At 45.4% G+C, this 20,799-nt stretch overlaps 1 protein-coding gene across 1 annotated transcript; it reads left to right on the top strand.

The window, feature by feature from the left end:
• The first annotated feature begins 1,118 nt into the window (after window positions 1-1,118).
• emp1 (epithelial membrane protein 1) lies at window positions 1,119-19,095 on the top strand. The gene is made up of 5 exons (XM_052043137.1): window positions 1,119-1,548; window positions 12,618-12,743; window positions 14,793-14,889; window positions 16,917-17,057; window positions 17,607-19,095. The coding sequence occupies exons 2-5, from the start codon at window positions 12,666-12,668 to the stop codon at window positions 17,762-17,764; spliced, it is 474 nt and encodes a 157-aa protein (XP_051899097.1). The 5' UTR covers window positions 1,119-1,548; window positions 12,618-12,665; the 3' UTR covers window positions 17,765-19,095.
• The last annotated feature ends 1,704 nt before the right edge of the window (window positions 19,096-20,799 follow it).

Raw genomic sequence — 20,799 nt, 5'->3', positions numbered from 1 at the left:
CAGCTGGGACTCCCAACACCAGTCCCTGCAGGGTGACAGCCTCCCGACCTGACCCATTTATTCCTTTATTCTGTCCATTCACCAATCCTCAGTCCAGGCCAGTGTATCAGCCCAAGACCATGCACTCCAATTTTATTTAATAACTGTTTTGTGTGGCACCTTCTCAAAGGTGAAAGTCCATATACATCCATTGGTTGCCCTTATCCATTCTGTTAGTTACAACCTCAAAACTAAGTGCCCCAATACCACTTCTTAAAAACATAGAAACATAAAAAACCTACAGCACAATTCAGGCCCTTCGGTCCACAAAGCTGTGCCGAACATGCTCCTACCCTCTATTTTTCTAAGCTCCATGTACCTATCCAAAAGGCTCTTAAAAGACCCTATCGAATCCGCCTCCACCACCGTTGCCAGCAGCCCATTCCACACACTCACCACTGAGTAAAAGACTTACCCTGACATCTCCTCTACACCTACTCCCCAGCACCTTAAACCTGTGTCCTCTTGTGGCAACCATTTCAGCCCTGGGAAATAGCCTCCGACTATCCACAAGATCAATGCCTCTCATCATCTCATACACCTCTGTCAGGTCCCCCCTCATCCTCCGTTGCTCCAAGGAGAAAAGGCCGAGTTCCCTCAACCTGTTTTCATAAGGCATGCTCCCTAATCCAGGCAGCATCCTTGTAAATCTCCTCTGCACCCTTTCTATGGCTTCCACATTCTTCCTGTAGTGAGGCGACCAGAACTGAGCACAGTACTCCAAGTGGGGTCTGACCAGGGTCCTATATAGCTGCCATATTACCTCTCGGCTTCTAAATTCAATTCCACGATTGATGAAGGACAATACACCGTATGCCTTCTTAACCACAGAGTCAACCTGTGCAGCTGCTTTGAGCGTCCATTTCAGAATTTTCCCTCTAACTGACGTCAGACTGAGTGATTTAAAGTGCCCCGTTTTCTCCTTCCCTCCTCTCTCAAATAGTGGGATCGCGTTTGCTGCCTCCCGATCTGTGGCAACCATTTTAGAACCGATGGAATTTTGCAAAATGACATCTAGTGAACCCACTATCCCAACAGTCACTCCCTCCAAACCCTGGGGTGCAGGGCATCGTGTTTTGGGGAGTTATCACCTAGCAGACCCACCGATACTATGTGTTAATAATGCTAAATTCTTGCAGCTACTCAGAACTAAAGGCCAAATTACTGTTTTGCCTTCTTAGTTAATCTGCACCATAATTTATACTAATTCTTGCAAAAGGACCCTCTGAACACCAGCCGACTAAAACCATTTTTTCCACTTTACGGTCCAGAGTCCTTCCAGCAAAATTAATTAATTAGATCCCACCCAATAATCAAGTAACGGGAGAAATTGAACTAAGTCCCTTTAAGGAGGAAAACGTCTGGGTGGGAGTGGAAGTTCGAGGCGTTGTGAAGTTTTGCAGTTGCTGGTGGACGAGGAGGGCGTTGGCTTCAGTGAGAACAAGTTGTGATCATCGCGTTTCTCCCGGGCTCCAACATAGCAGCTGGATTCATTTTCAGGGATTCCAGGTAAGGATCGATCCCCGCTCTGATATCTGTCTCCGACCCTATCCCAAGAAAGTATTCCTTCGCGGGGGGAAACAAGCCGTCTGAAACTTTTACTTTTGAGAAGAGCTGTTAGAGGCTGGGGTGATACTCGGACTGTTATTTCACCTTGTGACTGACTTAATTTTCGAATAAGTCCGTCAGCTCCCAGTCGGGGACACAGGTTGACATCGGCACCCGCGCGGGGTGAAAGAAAGTATTTCTTTTAAGTGAAGTAACGTCTCAGTTTTGTATCTCATCCCCAAAAGCAGCTGTAAACTTCAACTGAACTGGAAGCGACCCAGTTACCCAACGCGTAGTAATTCCTGTTCAAATCGCTTCCAAAAGGCGCTGTAACCTTCCCGTTTATACAAGACTTGGAATCCAGAATTTAGCGGAGAGGGGATGCAACCTGATTTACTCATTTTTTAAAAAAATGATTTTATAGCATAATAGAAACGGACGGGACATGGTTCTGTCTCCTTAACGTTTTAAGGGAAGCGTTCTCTATTTGCAGACCCGCCTCGCCTTTTTTCCCTCTGTAGAGATGGACGCAGGGGGTTTCTCTCGACTTTCAACCAGATGTTTTGAATCAGTTCGTGTGTTTTTTTTAGAAGAGCTCCACAGCGCCCGCGGGTGGTAGGAATTTGGGCTCGGTGTGTGAGAGGGAGTTTAGTTACTGCGGGGGGGGGGGGGGGGGGCATGTCACTTCACATTGCAGGCTCCTCCCGCTGTCTTCGGGGGGTAAATGCATGGAGTTCTCCGGACGCTTCCCAATCCCTACAAGTTGGTGAAGCTCTGAGCCCCCGTCCCTCTCGCTGAGCCCATTGATGCCGCGGCTGTACAGTACGCAGGATGCAGTCACAAGGAACGGGGCAGGCGACTAGTGTGGCTCTGCCAGTTTACAGTGAGGATGGGGCTTGCATTTCTGTCGCCTCTTTGGCGTTGTTCCCCGGGACCCGCTGATGGCTTGGAGAGAGCAGCGCTGGTCTGCCATCGCTCCCGGGGTGTGGCCAACCTTGACCCGTTTTCCATTCCTTCCCCCCGGGGCGGATGTCTGCCCTGGAACCGTGGGCAGCGGTTTCGCCCAGAACGGCCTTGTATCCAGCTGTTCTCCCGATGGAGCACAAATATTTTGGCATCTGCTGAGTTGAGAGAAAGCCAGAGGGTCTCCGCCCCAGATTCCTTCTGATGTCACTTGTGCTTCGAGCTTTCGGTTCCTGGAGTTGGTGCCTGATTCTCTGGTTACACAGCTGCGTGCCACGGGATTCACTGCCTGAAGCCCAGCTCCTGCCTCGCTCCTGGTTTGGTTTTTGCTTTTGTCAACTCATTCCCATTTGCTTGTTCTTGCACTATTTCTGTGTGTGGTACTTGCACGCGCTCTCTCTCTCTCTTCTGGTGCACTCTCCCACTTCGGTAGAGCTAAACATCTGACTTAACAAAGAACATTGGTTTGGGCAGCCCTTGAATGACCCCATGCACATGATGTGCTACCACCATGATAATCACCCACTTTGTTTGGGTGACCTGGGCAAAATCCATCAAGAAGAGGAACGTTCCCAATGGAAGTCTCCAATGGGTTGGTGAAAGGACACAGCTGGCAGAAGTGAGGACTTGTGTGACTCTACAATCCAGAGGGTTGAGAGGACCGTGGTTTGGGTAATATATGGGATGTATGCTGCTGTTTGATAATCATTATTTGAAGTTGGGGTGCCTTAAGATGGAGAGATTTCAGGCAAGCGTTGATGAGCGGTAGTCACAGCCCAGAGGTGAGAGCAAGATCGCTTCCTAATATTCTTATGCCATGAAAAGAGGCCATTCATCCTGGTAAATCCATATCAACTCTTTGAAGGCAGTCCTGTAGCCCTACTTCCTGCCCTCTCCCCATAGCCCTGCAGATTCTTTACATTCAGATACTTATCCAGCTCTCTTATCAACACTGCAATTGAATCTCCCTCTCTCCCACCCCTAGCAGTGCATTCCAGACCTGAATCATTTGCTATGTTCACTTGGAGGAAAAAAAACATTTCATTTTGATCTTTTGCCAATCTCCTTTCATTGTTCTCTAGTTCTTGAACATCTTCGGCCCACGATGTTGTGCTGACATTTTATCCTGCTCTAATATCTATCTAAACCTTCCCTCCCACATAGCCCTCCATTTTTCTATCATTCATGTGGCTATCTAAGAGTCTCTTAAATGTCCTAATGTATCTGCCCCCATAATCTCTGCCAGCAGTGTGTTCCACGCACTCACCACTTGCTCTGTGTGTGTGTGTGTGTATCTTGCCTCTGACATTTCTCTCCCCTGCCCCCCCCCCAACAAACAAATACTTTCCTCCAGTCACTTCAAAATTATGCCCCCTCATGTGAGCCATTTTCACCCTGGGAAAAAGTCTCTGTGACTGTCCACTCGATCTATGCCTCTTATCAATGGGAGCAGTTTCTCTCCATTTACTTTCGTGTCTTTCCCTCCATGATTTTTAAAGAGCTCTGATTACATCCCTTCACAATCTGCTCTGTTCCAAGGAGAACAACTCCAGCTTCTCCTGTCACTCCCATAACTCAAGACCATCATCCCAAGAATCATTCTAGTGAATCTGTTTTTGGGGAATGTAGGAATTGGGAGCAGCCGTAAGTCACTCAGCCCCTCGAGTCTGTTCTGCCACATGGTGACATCATAGCTGATCTGATTGTAACTGCATTTGCCCCCTCGCCCTTTCACTCCTTTGTTTACCAAAAATCTACCTACCACTCTGCTATGAGAGTTCCAAAGACACACAACCATCTGAGAGGGGAAAAACATCTTGCCTCGCCTGCCTTGGGTATCTTGCCTCGCCTGCCTTGGGTACCTCTTATTGTTAAGCAGTGACCCCCAGTAATAGATTCTTCCCCCCTCCACAAAAAAGGAAACCTCACCACCTCCATCAGGTCACGCTGCTTCAGGATCTTGTGTTTTAATCAAGCCCTCTCTTGCCCTCCTAAGCTCCAGCAGATACAATACTAGCAAGTCCCATCTTTCTTCATTAGACCACCTGCCCGATCCAGGTATTGATCGAATAGATGGTCTCTGAACTACTTCCCAACACAATTACATCCTTGTTTAAATAAGGAGGCTGATGCGGTCTCATCAGTGGCGTACACAATTTTGGCATAACTTTTGTGTTCCATTCCCTGAACAATAAATGATGGCATTTCTGTTGGCTTTCCTAATTGCTTCCAGTACCTGCACACCAGCCTTTTGTGGATCATGGAGCAGAGCTCCAAAATCCCTCTGCACCAGAGCTCTGCAGCCTCATACCATTTTAGATCTGCTGTGTTTCCCATAATTTTCTTGGCAAAGGGGATGGTTTCACATCTTCCCACATGCTCCATTTGCCAGATCCTTTACTACTCATTAACCTATCTATATCGTTTTGTAGTGTCCCTGCATCCTCTTCATAACTTGCCCTCGGATGAAGCCACCAAAGGCATGGTTGCTGAATTTACTAATTATGTAAATTATATATATTAAAAATAAGTGGCGGTCCCAGCACCAGTCCACGTGGTACACCATTTGATCCATCTTGTGAACCAGGAATTCGGCCTCTTTATGCCTATGCTGTTTCCAGTTAACCATCTGATCTTCCCCACACTAATATGTTAACTCATACACAATGAGTTTTGACACAGCATCTGAAGATTTGCCTTAACCTTAGTACATCCACTGGAAGCTTACAGAATTCTGAAAGGGCTAGACAAAAGAGGGTGTTTTCCCCTGGTTGGAGTTTCTTGAAGGAGAAGTCGCACTCTCGGAGAGCAAGTGGTTAGCGTAATGCTGCTACAGCGCCAGCGACCTGGGTTCAATTCCCGCCGCTGTCTGTAAGGAGTTTGTGTTCTCCCCGTGTCTGTATGGGTTTCCTCTGGGTGCTACGGTTTCCTCCCACGTTCCAAAAAATGTACAGGTTAGGAAGTTGTGGGCATGCTATGTTGGCACCAGAAGCGTGGCGACACTTGCGGGCTGCTGCCTGAACATTCTATGCAAAAGACGCATTTCACAGTGTGTTTCGATGTACATGTGACTAATAAAGAGATCTTGTATTTGGAACTGAGATGAGGAAGAATTTCAGAGGGTGTTGAATTTGCTACCACAGACAGCTGAAGAGGCCAAGCCACTGAATATATTTAGGACATGGGTAGATTTCTAGGCACAAAGCATCCAGGGCTTTGGTGAGAGGTTAGGAATATGGCATTGAAGTAGGTGATCAACCACAATCATTCTGAATAGCAGAACAGGCTAAATAGCCTCCTCTTATCTTTCTGTTTTCTTTTTTATCCACAGCACATGTTCTTTCTTCAAAGAATTCCAATATATCTTTATTAAACTGACACCCCTACATAAAGCCATTTTGACTTTGCTTGCTTACCTTGAATGTTTCTGAGTGCCATACTATAACATTATAATAATAGCTTCTAATCTTTTCCCTATAACAGATGTTAAGCTAACTGGCTTGTTTTTTTTCCTCTCTGCTCTCTGTGTCCCTCCCCTCTTTCAAAGATGCACTTGCCATTTTGTTTTCAATCACATTAAACCTCTAAATCTAGAGAATTTGGAAAATGGAAATCAATGCATCAACCCCTCATCAGGCACTTCTTTTAAGAACCCAGGATGAGGTCTGTCAGAATCTGGGAATTGTCAGCCTGCATTTCCAACAATTTGCTCAGGCCCACTGCCCTGGTGACTAATTTTCCTGACTTCCTCCCAGTTTCCGATTTAGATCTATTTCTGGGATGTTAATTGTATCTTCTACAGTGAAGACTGATGCAAAAATACCTGTTTAGTTCTTCTGTCATCTCCTTGTTTTGCATTATCAATACCACAAACTCACTTTTTATAGGATCAAGGCTTGCATTAACTCTTGCCTTCTGCTTTTATAATCCTGGCTAGCTCTTTCTTGTACTTCCTCATTAATCTTTTGGTTAATTGTTAAATAGTGTCCATTTTCTGACCTACAATCTGCTGTTGTACAATTGCATGCTTTTTCTTTAAGTCTAATACTATTGTTAACTTTTTAGATAACCACAGATGGTGGGTCCATACTTCCTTATAAAACAGGAGGCAACCATTTGGCCCACTGGGTCAATGCTACCTCCCAGAGCAATCCCATTCTCCACTCATTTTCTCTGTAACCCATTCTCCCCACATTCTCATCAATTTTACACCCACCCACCCACCCACCCACTAGAGGCTATTTACTGTGGCCAATTGGCCTATCAACCAATGCATTTTTGGCATTTGGGAGGACATCAACCCCCCCCCCCCCCACCACTACAGTCAGAGGGAGAACATGCAAACTCCACAGAGACAGTACTGGAGGTCGGGATTGAACCTGAGTCACAGGATATGTCCTCCTGTTGAATTATATCTGTCTCTGTAAATGCTGACACAGTGGTGCAACTGGTAGAGCTGCTTCTCTGCTCCAGCGACCTAGGCTCAGTCCTGACTTCTGGTGCTGTCTCTGTGGAGTTTGTATGTCTTTTGTATGCTTTGTACATTCTTCCCATTCTCCTGAAGATATGCAAATTGGCAGGTGAATTGGCTGTTGTAAATTGCCCTTGGTGTGTAGGGTGAGTGGTAGAATCTGGGGGTGATGATGGAAGTGTGGGGAGAATAAAATGGGATCAGTGGATCAGATTGATGATCAGTTCAGACTCAGTGGACTGAAGGCCTTTTTGTGCTGTATGATTCCGGCACTGCGTCTTGACCGACCAATCCCTTGACCTAATTCCCCAGTTCACTACAGCCAGCTCTGCCTTCTCCCCCTTTAATTTTCCTTATTTAAGTTTAAAACCCCAGTCTTGGATCCATTCTTCTGTCCCTCAAAATAAATGTAAAATTCCAATTGTATTGTGATCATGGGTGCCTTCACTGAGGTTATCAATGAATTATGTTAATAGACATTCCTGTGAACTTGGCTCTCATTCAAACCAACCCAATCAGCACAGGGAAACAGTAGGGTTTTATCAAAAATAACTACAACTATCTGCATATTCCTTGATGTGTTTCTTTTTCCGGGAAGTGAGAAGTGACACAGGTTGTGAGTGATAGGATCGGGGAGCAGACAGTTTGCCAAACCATGCCTACTTTCTGCTAAGGTGGCCCTGTGGAAGGGAGTGCAGGAGGACCAGTGTGTGATGGGTCTTAGTGGGAACTGGGTTTTGTGCATGTGAAGTGACTTTCTGGTGTAAACGCACAATGATCTGGCTGACTTAGGACATTGTACACACTTGCAAGGAGACTTTTGGCTTCTGCGGCAAGAAGAACCAGGATGGTTTGATGAGGGTGACCAGGGGATCCAGAAACAAATTGACTACAAACACAAGGTGTTTGTGGATTGGAACCACCAAGGGGAGCAATGCAGCTCTATGGGCACCTGAAGATGGATATCCCGTAGATAATAGAAAAGATAGCGGGTGAAAAGAGCAGAGGAGAACAGCAACTTGCTGACATGCACAAGTTATTCTGTGCCGTCAAGGTCATCTGTGACCCAAACATCAGAGTCCAGCCCCACTAGGAGCCCAGGTGAATATTCGGGAGGCAGAAGTTGTCAGTGCTTGGTGCAACAAACACTTTGAAGACTTCCTCGTCTCTGACATTGTCCGTAATGTGAGCACCTTTGACTCAATCCTACAATAGCCTATTTGGTCCAACCTTACTGCTACTCCTGATGGGCAAGAAGTCAAAGCCATTGTTTTTAAAAAAAAAAAAGGCCTTGTGAACAAATAGTATCCCTGGTGAGGGTCTACAATTCAGTCATGAACAGCTTTCGTCACCGAGCTCTAGCCTTGCACTCCGGATTGGCAGGACTAAGTTCCTCTGCCAACCTGCACCTAGTGTACAACACCACCCTCTGACAGTGAAGGTTTGCAAAGAAAATTCTGCAGAGCTCACCTGAGAGATGGAATTAATTGAATCTGTATAGCTTGTGCAAACTGTTCACTTCCTGCTGTGCAGTGTTAAATAATCCAAATGTAATCTGGTCCTTGGCTTGGTGCTCTTACCCCAAGGTGGCCTTCAGCCAGTATACCTGTGAACTACTGTTGTATGTGAACTCATTGTGGGATAGTGCACGTCTATTAGGTACCCCTTCTGTTCACTCGCTGCCTGTTCATCCATTATCCTGTGGCTTGACCAGGGTACTTGGGGTGTGTAGGAAGAGGGTTTTTGGGGGTTTCTGCTGGTGCAAACCCATTTGCATACCAATGTCTCTGGGGCAAACCCAGCAAGTTATTGGCCTGCTTTAAGCCCGCAGAGCAATATTGGGTGTCGAATGTGGCTTTGCCTTATACATGGACACGCACCAGCCGCCCCTCTGGCTATGTCGACCTGAGAGCCAAGGGGGCATTTTGCTGATCTCCCCAAAATGCCTGCAGGCTTACATTCCCTTGGCGTGTGTATGTGAAGTGATTAACCTTGTGGGGTAAGTTATCCACTATTTAACCACAGCATTTGGTGCAAGTGTAATGGTCTCTCTTGGGCCGAAGGCACCTTTTTAAATGGCATATTTGCCAGAGGAAGGTAGTGCTGCAACACCCTCCCACCGGTTGAGCTGCCTGTTGGACACTATGGAATGAGGATTCCCATCCTGCCCAAACCCAGCTCCTTGCATTTCCTGCAGCCACTGACTACGTGAGCGCCACTTGTCGATGCCTGTGTTTGCGCCCAGAGGATGTTAACCAGATGTTGGTCAATTGGTTTAGTACTGAGTATCTGTGGAGAGAGAAACAGTGTCAGTGTTTCAAGTCAATGACCTTAACTGCCTGACCACCTGGGTATTCCTATTTATTTCAGATTTCCAACATCTGCATGATTTTATTTTTACCTTGACACCCTATTTGAAGTGTCAGATGTAAGATTAAATGAAGGTAACTATTCATTTAATCTTAATGAAGGGTTATCTTGAGCCTAATGTAGCCATAAATGATTCTATGGTGTTCTTGAGACTAAAGTCTTGCCTTTCAGCTGATATCCAAATGCAAATTGCCTTCATCTGTACCTCGTTGCTTTATATGAATGCAAATTGTACTGGAATAGGGAAATGATTTAAAAGTATGTCATTGGGTGTGTCTCCTCAGGAACAGCCCAAGATTTGAAAGGTCTTATGAAAGAGCAAGTAATTTCTTGCAGTTGTAGTTTGTTGAGACACTATTTGCAAGTGACCAGATTCATCATTTTACTCTCTGGGGATTTGAGCTCTTGGGTTACCATCATCACAATGAATAAAACTGTATGAAGCAATAAATTCTAGACAAGTCTGCTCGGTTCACCCAAACATCATTGCATGGTGGCAATGCAAAGGGTTGTTTTTAATGTGATTTGGAACCAGGAGATTTGCATCTGGCCGTCCTTATCTGTATCAGGAATTTGTTTACCTCGTCACTGTGTGCAGCGAGGTATGATGCACATGAAAGGGCCTTGCATGTGATTTTCCAGTTTGATTGTGTGTGTGCGTGCAGGCACGTGTCAATTGTGTGATGGAAGAAGTGGCAGCTGTATGATAAAGGCTGGGTGTTCACAGGCTGGTGGGGGGAGGAACAGGCTGTACTTGTCACAAAACTGGCCTGAACTCTGACCTCCTTGTTCCAGTGAGCTGGCCTTGATGGTGCTTTCTCAGTGGGACATGCCCTGTCTCGTTGCACATCCTGTTCTGGAGAAATAAAGGACTGCAGATGCTAGAATCTAGATGAAAAACAGAGTGCAGGGTCCTGACCTGAAATGTTGACTGCCTGTTTTTCTCCACGGATGCTGCCTGGCCTGCGGAGTCCCTCCAGCATCAGTGTTTTTCATCCTGTTCTGTGCCTAGAATCCAGCTGTTCCTTTCGGAATGGTTAACTCCCACCACAGCAGTAAGGAGCACGGGCTTGGAATTTTCCCAGCTGCACAATCCCAGGTGGAAGTCACCTTGCCACACGTGGCCTCGTCTTCCTCATGAATAAAGCCAGGTCTTTGGGTGGGCACAGGTTAGTGATCTACCCAATATATTGCCGATTATCCCTCTGTCATCATCGGTATCTGCTTCCAGTGGACACAGCCATGTCCATCATGTGCACTATCGAAAAGTCCCCACTATCGAAAGCATCTGCATGAGATGCTGCCTCAAGAAGGCAGCATCTATCATCAAGGAGCCCCACCATCTGGACCGTGCCATCTTCTTGCTGTTACCATCAGGCCTGAAGTCCCACACCAGCAGGCTTCTTTCTGACGATCATCAGATTCTTGAACTGACCTGCACAACCCTAACCCTCCCTCAGCAATGGAACACCACAGACCACCTCTTGCACTACTGTGGACTTGTCTCTGATTTGTGTTTTGTTTGCTTGCACTAATATCTTGTTTGCACAGTTTCTTTTTGTCACCTATCTTGTATAATTTGTTTTTTGGTGCCTGAATCTACATTGCCTGTGATGCTGCTGCGAGCAAGTTTTTCATTGTACCTGTACCTCACCGTACTTCTGCATATGCCAATAAACTCTTATTGACTTGAGAGTTAATATTGAATAATATGAAGAGACCATAAGAGGGTGGTTTTTGTCTACCGAGACTATTGGCTCATCTTTTATCACTGGGCAATACGGTGTTTAAAAATGAGATCTTCAAAAATGATCCAGCTTGATTTGATGTGCAGTAATGACTTCAGGTATCTAAGGGAGACGGAGCCATTTTATTCCTTCAGAGTGAGTGGTACAGTGGTTAATGCTGCTAATTTGCAGTTTCAGCACCTGGGTTCAGTTCTGACTCTGGAGTTTGTCCATTCTCCCTGTAACTGTGTGGGTTCTGTCAGGTACTCTGGTTACCTCCCAAAGGTGTGTTAGTAGGTTAATTGGCTGCTGTAAACTGTCCCTACACCAACACCTTGGTGTATATAAATGGTGGATAAAAGTCATTTGATGGGCGTATGAAGGAGGATGGGCTGTAGAGGGAGAGGGGAATGGGACTGATGGGATTCGCTCTGCTTGGAGCTGACATGGACCCGAAAGGCTAAATGGCCTCCTGTATCTAAGCACAAAAGAATTGTCCTTTATGCAAGCTGTACCAGGTAATGGGTTCTGTTTTCACAGATACTGATTTTTGTTGGAAAATACACAAAAATCACTTTATCTGGTAACCATACTTCCACAGTACTGAATGGCATCGAACAAAAACTAATGGGGAAATAACAAATACTGAAACAGAAGGAAAGGAATCTAGTTCTGCCTATTATAGGAACAAATGTATGATAGACTTTTGTATTTTAATATTATGGGGGTTTGTTTTGTATGTAGGAGCATTTGTAAGCCAGGGACTGTATTTTATTTGTTTGGTTTCCTTTTAGCTTATGATACAGAATCAAATTTAGTATCTCCTGGGTATGGTCTTAAATCTATCTTAGACAGACAGCTCAACAGAAAGACTGGCCGAAGCTGGTTGTGGATAGGCTGAAGGGATCAACAGCAAGCAGTCGCCTTGGATGGAAGGTAAGGTGAAGGTCCAGAGCCGAAGTTCCACCCCTCAGGATGGGTTAGTTAGATCACAAAGCAACACACAAGTCACTGGAGGGACTCAGCAGGTTGGGCAGCATCTATGAAGGGAAGTGGACAGTCGACGTTTCGGGTGGAGACCAGATGAAGGACCTCGACCCAAAACATCAGCTGTCCACTTGCCTCCATAGATGCTGCCTGATCCGTGGAGTTCCTCCAGTGCTTTGTGTGTTGGTCCAGATTCCAGTATCTGCAGTGTCCCATGTCTCTACTGGAATTAGTGAACTAACTAATGTTGTAATGCTACTGTTGATGTATCCAATTATTGTTTATTAAGTATTTGAAAATTCAAGACTAAGCTGACGTCGAGCTGATTCCAGCAACTAATGAGGAGCCAGCCTAAATATTGAGGATTTTCTGTTCAATCCTTGAGTTTGGGAAGTTCTCAATAAAGTCTTGGAGGGGTGGCTGATTTCTGATGTTAAATACATCTCAGACAGTTGTTTATAATGTTCCCTGTTTGTATAAAAAGTACCAACTGTTTTTCCTACTCTCTGCAGGATTATCATTGTGTAGCAGTTGCCTAAAGACACCTCCTTGGATCCGATATGCTGCTGTTACTAGTGTCGATCTTCCTCCTGCACCTGTCCACCATCATCTTTCTCTTTATCTCTACAGCTAACAACGTAAGTATGGGACGGGACTCATTGCTGGTTTTTCTCACTGCCTATGTATTCTGACACCCAATGTGAGGGAGTGCTTTGGCATGGCTGGGGCCATCGCATCTGTCTCTACCTCTACTGCCTGCCATCCATCTATGAAATTGGGTCAGTTTTCCTTTCTCCATTAGCACTGCCTGATCTGCTGGGCATGTCCCACCAGCCCCAAGATACTTCTTGGGATTAATGCCCTCCAATTGCTCGCATTAATTCATTTGATCAGAGGACAAACTCTACAACTTATTCCCACAGCAACCCTGGCCTCCCCCTACCACAGATGTTCCATTTCTTCCCTACCTTTTTTCTTGCAACTTGAAATTAACTTGTTTGGTAACCAGCTTAGACTGTTCTCCTGAACTTACAATATCCATATAAACTTGCTGCAATTCCTAAACTTTGAAAGGCAGGGTCCAGCCACAATGGCTCGGATCCCCTAACATTCACAACCCCAACCTCGTCCCATGGCATGGACGTGGTCCATCATGCCCAAGCTGCTTGGACAGTCTTTGTTAATGAATTGGGTTGTGAGCTATATCATAACTTGTCTTCAGACCAGCTCCTGGGTGACACTGTCTCTTGATTTAAAAGATTTGGGGGGGGGGGGGGTGGTGGTTGGGAGAAGAGTGCATTGTAGTCTGTTATATGCTCCAGTCAAAGTGTAATCAACGGTAAATGCTGAAAACTCTCCATAGGTCAGGCAGCATCTGTGGAAAGGGACCCAGAATTAATGTTTTGGGTTAATGTTTCTGATAACCCTTCATCAGAACTGGGAAAGAGAAAAAAGTTAGTTTCAAGTTACAAAAAAGGTAGGGAAGGAATGCATAGGACAAAAGGAATATCTGTAGTGGGGTGAGGCCAGGTTTGCTTGTGGGGATAACTTGCAGAGTTTGACCTCTGGTCAAATGAGTTATTGAGGGCAACAGTCTCAAGAAGTGTAATGATAGGGCTGTGGGAATTCCAGCAGATCAGATTGTGCTAATGGAGAAAGAATAATTGACTTAATTTCACAGATGGATGACTGGTGATTTTTTTTTTAAAAAAAGGCCAGTTCTGGAACAGAATGTGGAGTTTCCTGAAGTTGGAGAATTCGATATTGAGTTTGGATGGCTGCAGTGTGTCCAGACAAGAGGAATAGCATCCCAATTCTCCATCCCACTCCCATTATGATCCATTTCATTGTGACCTCCTGCACTGTTATAACCAGGCTCAGAGCAAGCTCGATGAACAGTACCTCCATTTTTGTTTTTCCCCCTCAACTGAGCACATTGTAGCATTCCCAACTTCAACTTCATGCAACTTGTTTTCTCTTTCACAACTGACCATTTTGTCCACCCATATGCTGGTAATTTTGGCTCTTTTTTCTCCCTCCATTAACACAAGGGACTTGTCCACCTGGCTCACCCTATCACTGCTATTCCCTTCGTCCTATTCATCCCTCTCCACATTCTCTGCAGCTTAAAACTAACTTGTTTTTACTCTCTCCCAGTTCTGGTTGTTGACTCAACATAACTCTGCAGCTCTCTCCACAGGTCCTGCCTGGTCTGCTGAGTATTACTAGCATTTTGTGCTTTTATTTCAGGTTTTGAGCATCTGCAGTATTTTATTTATCAAAGGATTCTCAAGATTAACTTTCCAAATGATTTGGGGAAGAAAAGGTCTTAAGAGGTGGAGTGATCATTCTGCACAGGGTTGCTTGGAAGGGCACTGTTCTGTTCTTGGGTTGGCTGAATTGGTCAGACAGGAGGCAGTCTAAACCAGCTGGGAAATAACTGGGAATGATAACCGGAGTCTGAGCAATGTTTCATGGAGGGAGATGGTCGGCCAGAAGCTTGCCTGTTGGAAGAAGCCCAAATACCAGGTGTTGCTACACAGCCACCAACTGGGTCAATGGTCATCTCTCAGCACTAGAGTTCCTGTCTACTTCATACATAGTGTCCATTCCAACCATTTAGTCATTGACTTGTATTCCTGCCTCTCACTTTCATCCTCTAAGGTGACTATTTGTTCTGTCAACAGGCTTGGTGGACCACAGATGATTATGGCAAGGACATTTGGAAGCAGTGTTTCCATAAAAATGGCAGCTGTATTACTGTAGTCTATAAAGACATAGATGGTAAGACTACTTGCTACTGACTCCATCCAATCTTCACATCATTTGGTGCTCTCTGGAGTCCCTGTACCGTCTAATTCTCTGCTTTAATCAGGTTTATTGAATGAGGCAACTTCTCTGCTACTAACTTGCTGGCTGACTACCCCAGACAGTCTGACTGGTGGTGAATCACCTTGGGAAGGGTGTGTGGGAGTAGGCTGAAAACCAGCTGGGCTTGGTTATACGAATGCCCATCGTTCCACTATTTGCTGATGAAGCTGCCTAGTTGATGGAAGATGAGTTGGATTAAGTGCAGGTTGAGGAAGGGACAACATGCTGGCATTAAAAACCCTAACAAGAGGGTGTAGCAGTTAGCATAACACTATTACAGCGCCAGTGAGCCAGGTTCAATTCCGGCCACTGTCTGTAAGGAGTTTGTATGTTTCTCCCCATGACTGTGCGGGTTTCCTCGGGTGCTCTGGTTTGCTCCCACATTCCAAAGACATATGGGTTAGGAAGTTGTGGGCATGCTATGTTGGCGCCAGAAGCGTGGCGACACTTGCGGGCTGCCCCAGAACACTCTACACAAGATGCATTTCACTATGTGTTTTGATGTACATGTGACTAATAAAGATATCTTGTAGCTTCTGTTTATATGTATTCTATCACTCAATCAAGCTCGCACTCTCTTCATTTACAGCTGACTGCCTGTCTGTCTCCCTCTCCTCATACTTTAAAACGTCATGTTCTAACCCACATCACCCCTCTGCTCCGCCCCCCCCCCCCCCCCCCCCCCCCCCCCCCCCCCCCCCCCCCCCCCCCCCCCCCCCCCCCCCCCCCCCCCCCCCAGCACTCGTTTATTTCTCTCTGGGATGTGGCCTGGGACCAATTTTTTTTTGTGGTCTCTTACAAGCTGACCACTGGCACCATCTGCTGTTTGAAATGACCAGCACTGTTGACATCCTCCACCTGGCCAGTGACACTATGCAGAAAGAGGATAATTGAATGGGTTTGAGTGGTTGAAGGTTAAACAGAAGGAACTAGGAAGCAGCTTTAGATTTTAAAGCACAGATGAGCTGATAATTACTGAAGGCATTGCATATCATCTAGTCTCCACTGGAGTAACTGGGTGTGATCATGGGCTGGATTGAGGGGATGAGACTCCTCAATGTCCACAGAATGTTTTGACTGTTTTACCCATAAGGGGTGCACACAGCTTCTGAAAAGCTGCCACTTTCTGTGGAAGTGCACTTAATTGACATGTGAAGCTGGCTTCTCATCTCTGCACACTGGTTTGTTTTGGGATTTGCTCCAGAAACTATCCTCTGGCTCAGTGGGTGACCCAGACAGCAACACTTTGCCTGGGCTCACTAGCTATTCAATCCTGGATCAGGAACCCTTCTGAGTTAGCCTTTCAGTACATGGTGCAGACTGGATCCCAGTCTCTAACTCTCCCTTCAGAGCAAGTTGAGCTACATCCTTGCATCCTTTGGGGAGTGAATCCTGGCACAGTAGTGTAATGGTTAGCGTAACGCTATTACAGCACCAGCAACCTGGGTCCAATTGCAGCCACCGTCTGTAAGGAGTTTGTATGTACTCCCCATGACTGCGTGGGTTTCCTCCGGTTTCCTTCGACATTCCGAAGACATGCTGGTTAGGAAGTTGTGGGCATGCTATGTTGGCACTGGAAGTGTGGCGACCTTGTGAGCTGCCCCCAGAACATTCTATACAAGAGATGCATTTCACTGTGTGTTTTGATGTACATGCGACTAAAAGATATCATATCTTTCTGTAAACCCAGTTGCCCTTAGTGAGTAACTTCAGCTGTCCAACTGGGCTGTATTTGTGGATCTAGGAAAAGGTTTAGAGAATGGAGAAAGTTAGGAAAAGCGGTGGGAAGGAGAACAGTTTTCAGTCTTCTGTATTCTCTTTCTAAGATGCAAGCTTTGACTGTAGGAAAGAAAGATGCCTTTCAACCAGAAGCACCACCTAACTTAATGACCTTGGATGCAGTCTTCCCCAGTGATCTTTTAACTGTGTTCCTCCTCCAGATTGCTTGCAGGCTATTCAGGCGAGCATGGTGCTGGCTGTGATCTTCAGCTGCTGTGGGCTCCTCATCTTCATCTGCCAGCTCTTCACGCTGAAGAAAGGAAATCGATTCATCTTCACGGGCATCTTCCAGCTGCTCTCTTGTAAGTTTGGATACAATTTGCCCTTTATAATCACCTGGGGTTCGATGGTCAGAAGTAATCTTTTTCCAAAAAAAAGTTAAGTCATCACCATTCTAAAAGTCCTGGGACATTCAAGACACTGGTAGAAAATAGCTTGGGTGTCCTCATGGATTTCTGACTGTCTTATTTTGATAAAAGGATGTATAAAATCCAGGAATGAGGTTCTTGAATCCATCTTGTGGTCTAGTCAACCATTGACACTTCTCATCCACTTGTTGCAGGGAACAAGCTGCATTAATCCGGAGAATCCTCTGCAATTTTTATTAATTTCATATTTACAGCATCTACATTTTTTTTTGTTTATGCACATTTGAAGTCTTGGGTCAGAATCAGCCCAGCCTTGGATGAGCACCCAGTTGACATTGAGTGAAGAAAGGAAGATTCTACTCCGGGGTTCTTGCTGAGATGTTTTGTTTGATGAATTTTTAATATTAAAGCTTATTTTTCACTTTATTATGGAGACCATCTTATCTAGTGGTGAAATTAAAGATGCTTGTGTCCCTCTTCCAGGTCTCTGTGTGGTGATCGCGGCTAGCATCTACACCATTTACTTCCACCGTAACGAACAGAATGGCTGGTACGGTTCCTCCTATATCCTTGCCTGGATCTGTTTCCCCTTGACACTGACCAGTGGAATAATGTACACGATCCTTCGCAAGAGAGAGTAGGCCATGGCGGCCCGTGTACAAGGTTTGGGTGGGGGGGGGGGGGGGTGGTCTTTGAAATGGATCTTGGGGCCTAATGTTTTTTTTTTGGACCAATGTTAAACTGGATTTCCATTTTTAAAAAGAGGATGTTATTTTTGTAAATTCTTTTTTTATGTCCTTGTACTCCCTTCTGCTCGTCTGTTTTGTCCTCACACACAAACCTGCGCCTCTCAATTAGTTAACTGAAAGGTGTGCAGCCTAGCCAAGGACCTGCTCAATGGGTAGCATGGAGACAATGCTCGTCTGAGAGGACCTTGCCTGCCCACTGCTCTAACAAATTTGGGATAATGTGTATTTTAAATTACTACATAATAGGGACTCTTTATCCTTCCCCCTCAAGTCTGGGTCTTGTCTCAGGGTGGTTGTGGAGAGAAAGTGGAATAGATGCAAATGCCTCAAATACCACCATCTACTGGTGAAGAACTTGCACTCCAGTCGGGAAAAATCCCATGGTGTTCTGATTAAACTCTGGTCAGAAGGTAAACTGCTCAGATCAATAGGTGTTGCCTGCCATCTGATGTCTGACTTTCTTTCTCTTTTTGCAACATCCATGTACCCAAAGTAGATTTATTCCTGGAGCCTGTTCTATTTTTGCCTTCGAAGCTTCTCGAGGCTTCTGCCCATCTCCCTCTACAGAGGGGAATGGGCTCTGTCCATTCGAAGACTGTTCAGGGGGATGGTGGGGCTGGGGTGAGAACTATCCTCCACCCACTTCCCAGAGAAAACCCAATCAAACATAACCTTATCAAATTACAGAACAGTGTTGAGGCCTCTTAATTCATCTTGAATTTAGTTGCACAACTGCTTCAACCAGCTCTTCTTTAAAATAAGAGTGGTATAATCTGGCTCCAGAAATCCAGATACCTTTTTAATGGGTTCTCATGCCATCTTGTCTATCCACCTTTTGGGGGGGAAAAAAAGTTCCCCATTAGATCCAATGTTTAAAAATCTTTCTCAGGCTGACCAAAATACTTCCAGTTTATAAGAGGGGAAAAAAATGTATTTTTCACCTGGTAGCTCGCAGAGTGACAAGGGAACACAGCTGATTCCTCTCCAAGTCTTGTAGAAGTTGTCTCATTCTGATATTCCTCAGTAAAACCTTGTTAGATATGGATTAATCTTTTCTGACTTTCTCTCCCACACATACTTCCAATCAGTGTTCAGTGTAGATTTATAAAGAGATGCCCTGATCAATGCACTGTTGTGGGGGAGGGGGACCATTTTGTTTTGTATTACCAATGCTGTATAAACTATTCTGGAAATAATATACCCATTTCCTAATAAGTACTTCATTAATTGTCTGTGGAGTGGTTGACCATTGCTGTCTGTTGTATTGCAAACGTCGCTTTCAATGCGTTTTAAGCACGTCCTTGCATTTAGTGCTCTTGTGGATCTGTCGAAGATGCTCCTTCTCCCAAACTCTCACTAGTACCTAAAGCTCTGGAAGTGAGTAGGTAGCAACTGACGCTTGAAGTTGTACTGAGCCACGGCCAAAGCATCAGAGAAGAATATCTCTGCCCTGAGGTTGGAACATAGTGGGTGCCAAAACAATGGAGTGGGAGGGAGGTTAAGGAGAATTGGCAGAGTGTATGAAACCAAGGTGGGCAGATGTTAGCAATACTCTGACTAGAGCAGAATGGGCTAGAGGGGTTGAATGGCCTCCTGTTATAGGAAAGAAGAGTAGGGAGAGAATGCGAGAGCACAAGGCTGATGTACAGCCATGGCAAGAAATGGAGGTCAGGGAACGAATCCAGATGGGGGTGGAGAGAAAAAGGCCTTCAGATGATCGAAATAAATTAAAAACAAAATGCTGGAAACATAGAACACTACAGCACAGTACAGGCCCTTCGGCCCACAATATTGTGCTGACATTTTATCCTGCTCTAAGATCTATCTAATAGCCCCTCCATTTCTCTATCATTCATGTCTATCTAAGAGTCTCTGCCCCCACAACCTCTGCTGGCAGTGTGTTCCACACCCCCACCACTCTGTGTAAAAATAAACTTACCCCTGACATACCTCTTATACCTTCCTCCAGTCACCTTAAAATTATGTCCCTTTGGTGTGAGCCATTGTCGCCCTGGGAAAAAGTCTCTGACTGTCCACTCGATCTATGCCTCTTATCATCTTGTACACTCAGGTCAGGCAGCATCTGTGGAAAGAGAAACTTAACCTTTCCAGGTCAAAGATCCCTCTTCAGAACTGGGAAAGGAAGAAAGCAGATATAAGTTGCAGAGAAGGTGGGGTGGATAGGATAAAGGGAATCTCTCTGATAGTATGAGGAGAGGGTTACTTGGATTACAGAGCAGCTCTGGGCAACAGATCGAGGGCAGTTAGTGCAAGAGAGGAAAATCTCAGACATAGAGACAGGTTAAAACTGAAATCATCAGGCTCCTGCTGAGACCCAAAACTAAAAGAAAGATGCTGAAAATAGCCAGCAGGTCAGGCGGTGTCTGTGGGGAGAGAAAAAAGAATACAGATGGATGACCTCGCAGTGAGTTCCTTGAAAATGTGGATTTTGATGCCATGTCCTAAAGGCTACAACGTGCCCAGCCAGTTTACAACAGCATGAGATTGAGAATTAAAGTAACAGGCAGTGGCGTCACTTCTGCAGACTGAACTGAGATATTCTGCAGTTGGTTCTTTATTGTAGGGGAGACCACATGATACAATGCACTAGATGGCAAGAAGTGCCAGTGAATCTACCTGGGAAGACTCTCTGGGGAGTAATGGAGAAGAATTAGGCACAAGATAAGATTTCTTTATCAGTCACATGTACATCGAAACACACAGTGAAATGCATCTTTTGCGTAGAGTGTTCTGGGGGTGGCCTGCAAGTGTTGCCATGCTTCTGGCACCAATATAGCATACCCACAGCTCCTAACCTGTACGTCTTTCGAATGTGGGAGGAAACCGGAGCACTCAGAGGAAACACACACAAACACAGGGAGAATGTACAAACTCCTTACAGACAGCGGCCGGAATTGAACCTCGGT

Source organism: Pristis pectinata, chromosome 33, assembly GCF_009764475.1.
Source record: "Pristis pectinata isolate sPriPec2 chromosome 33, sPriPec2.1.pri, whole genome shotgun sequence".
NCBI lineage: Eukaryota > Metazoa > Chordata > Chondrichthyes > Rhinopristiformes > Pristidae > Pristis > Pristis pectinata.
The sequence above is the reverse complement of the archived record's forward strand: the minus strand, read 5'-3'. Positions and strand labels throughout refer to the sequence as shown.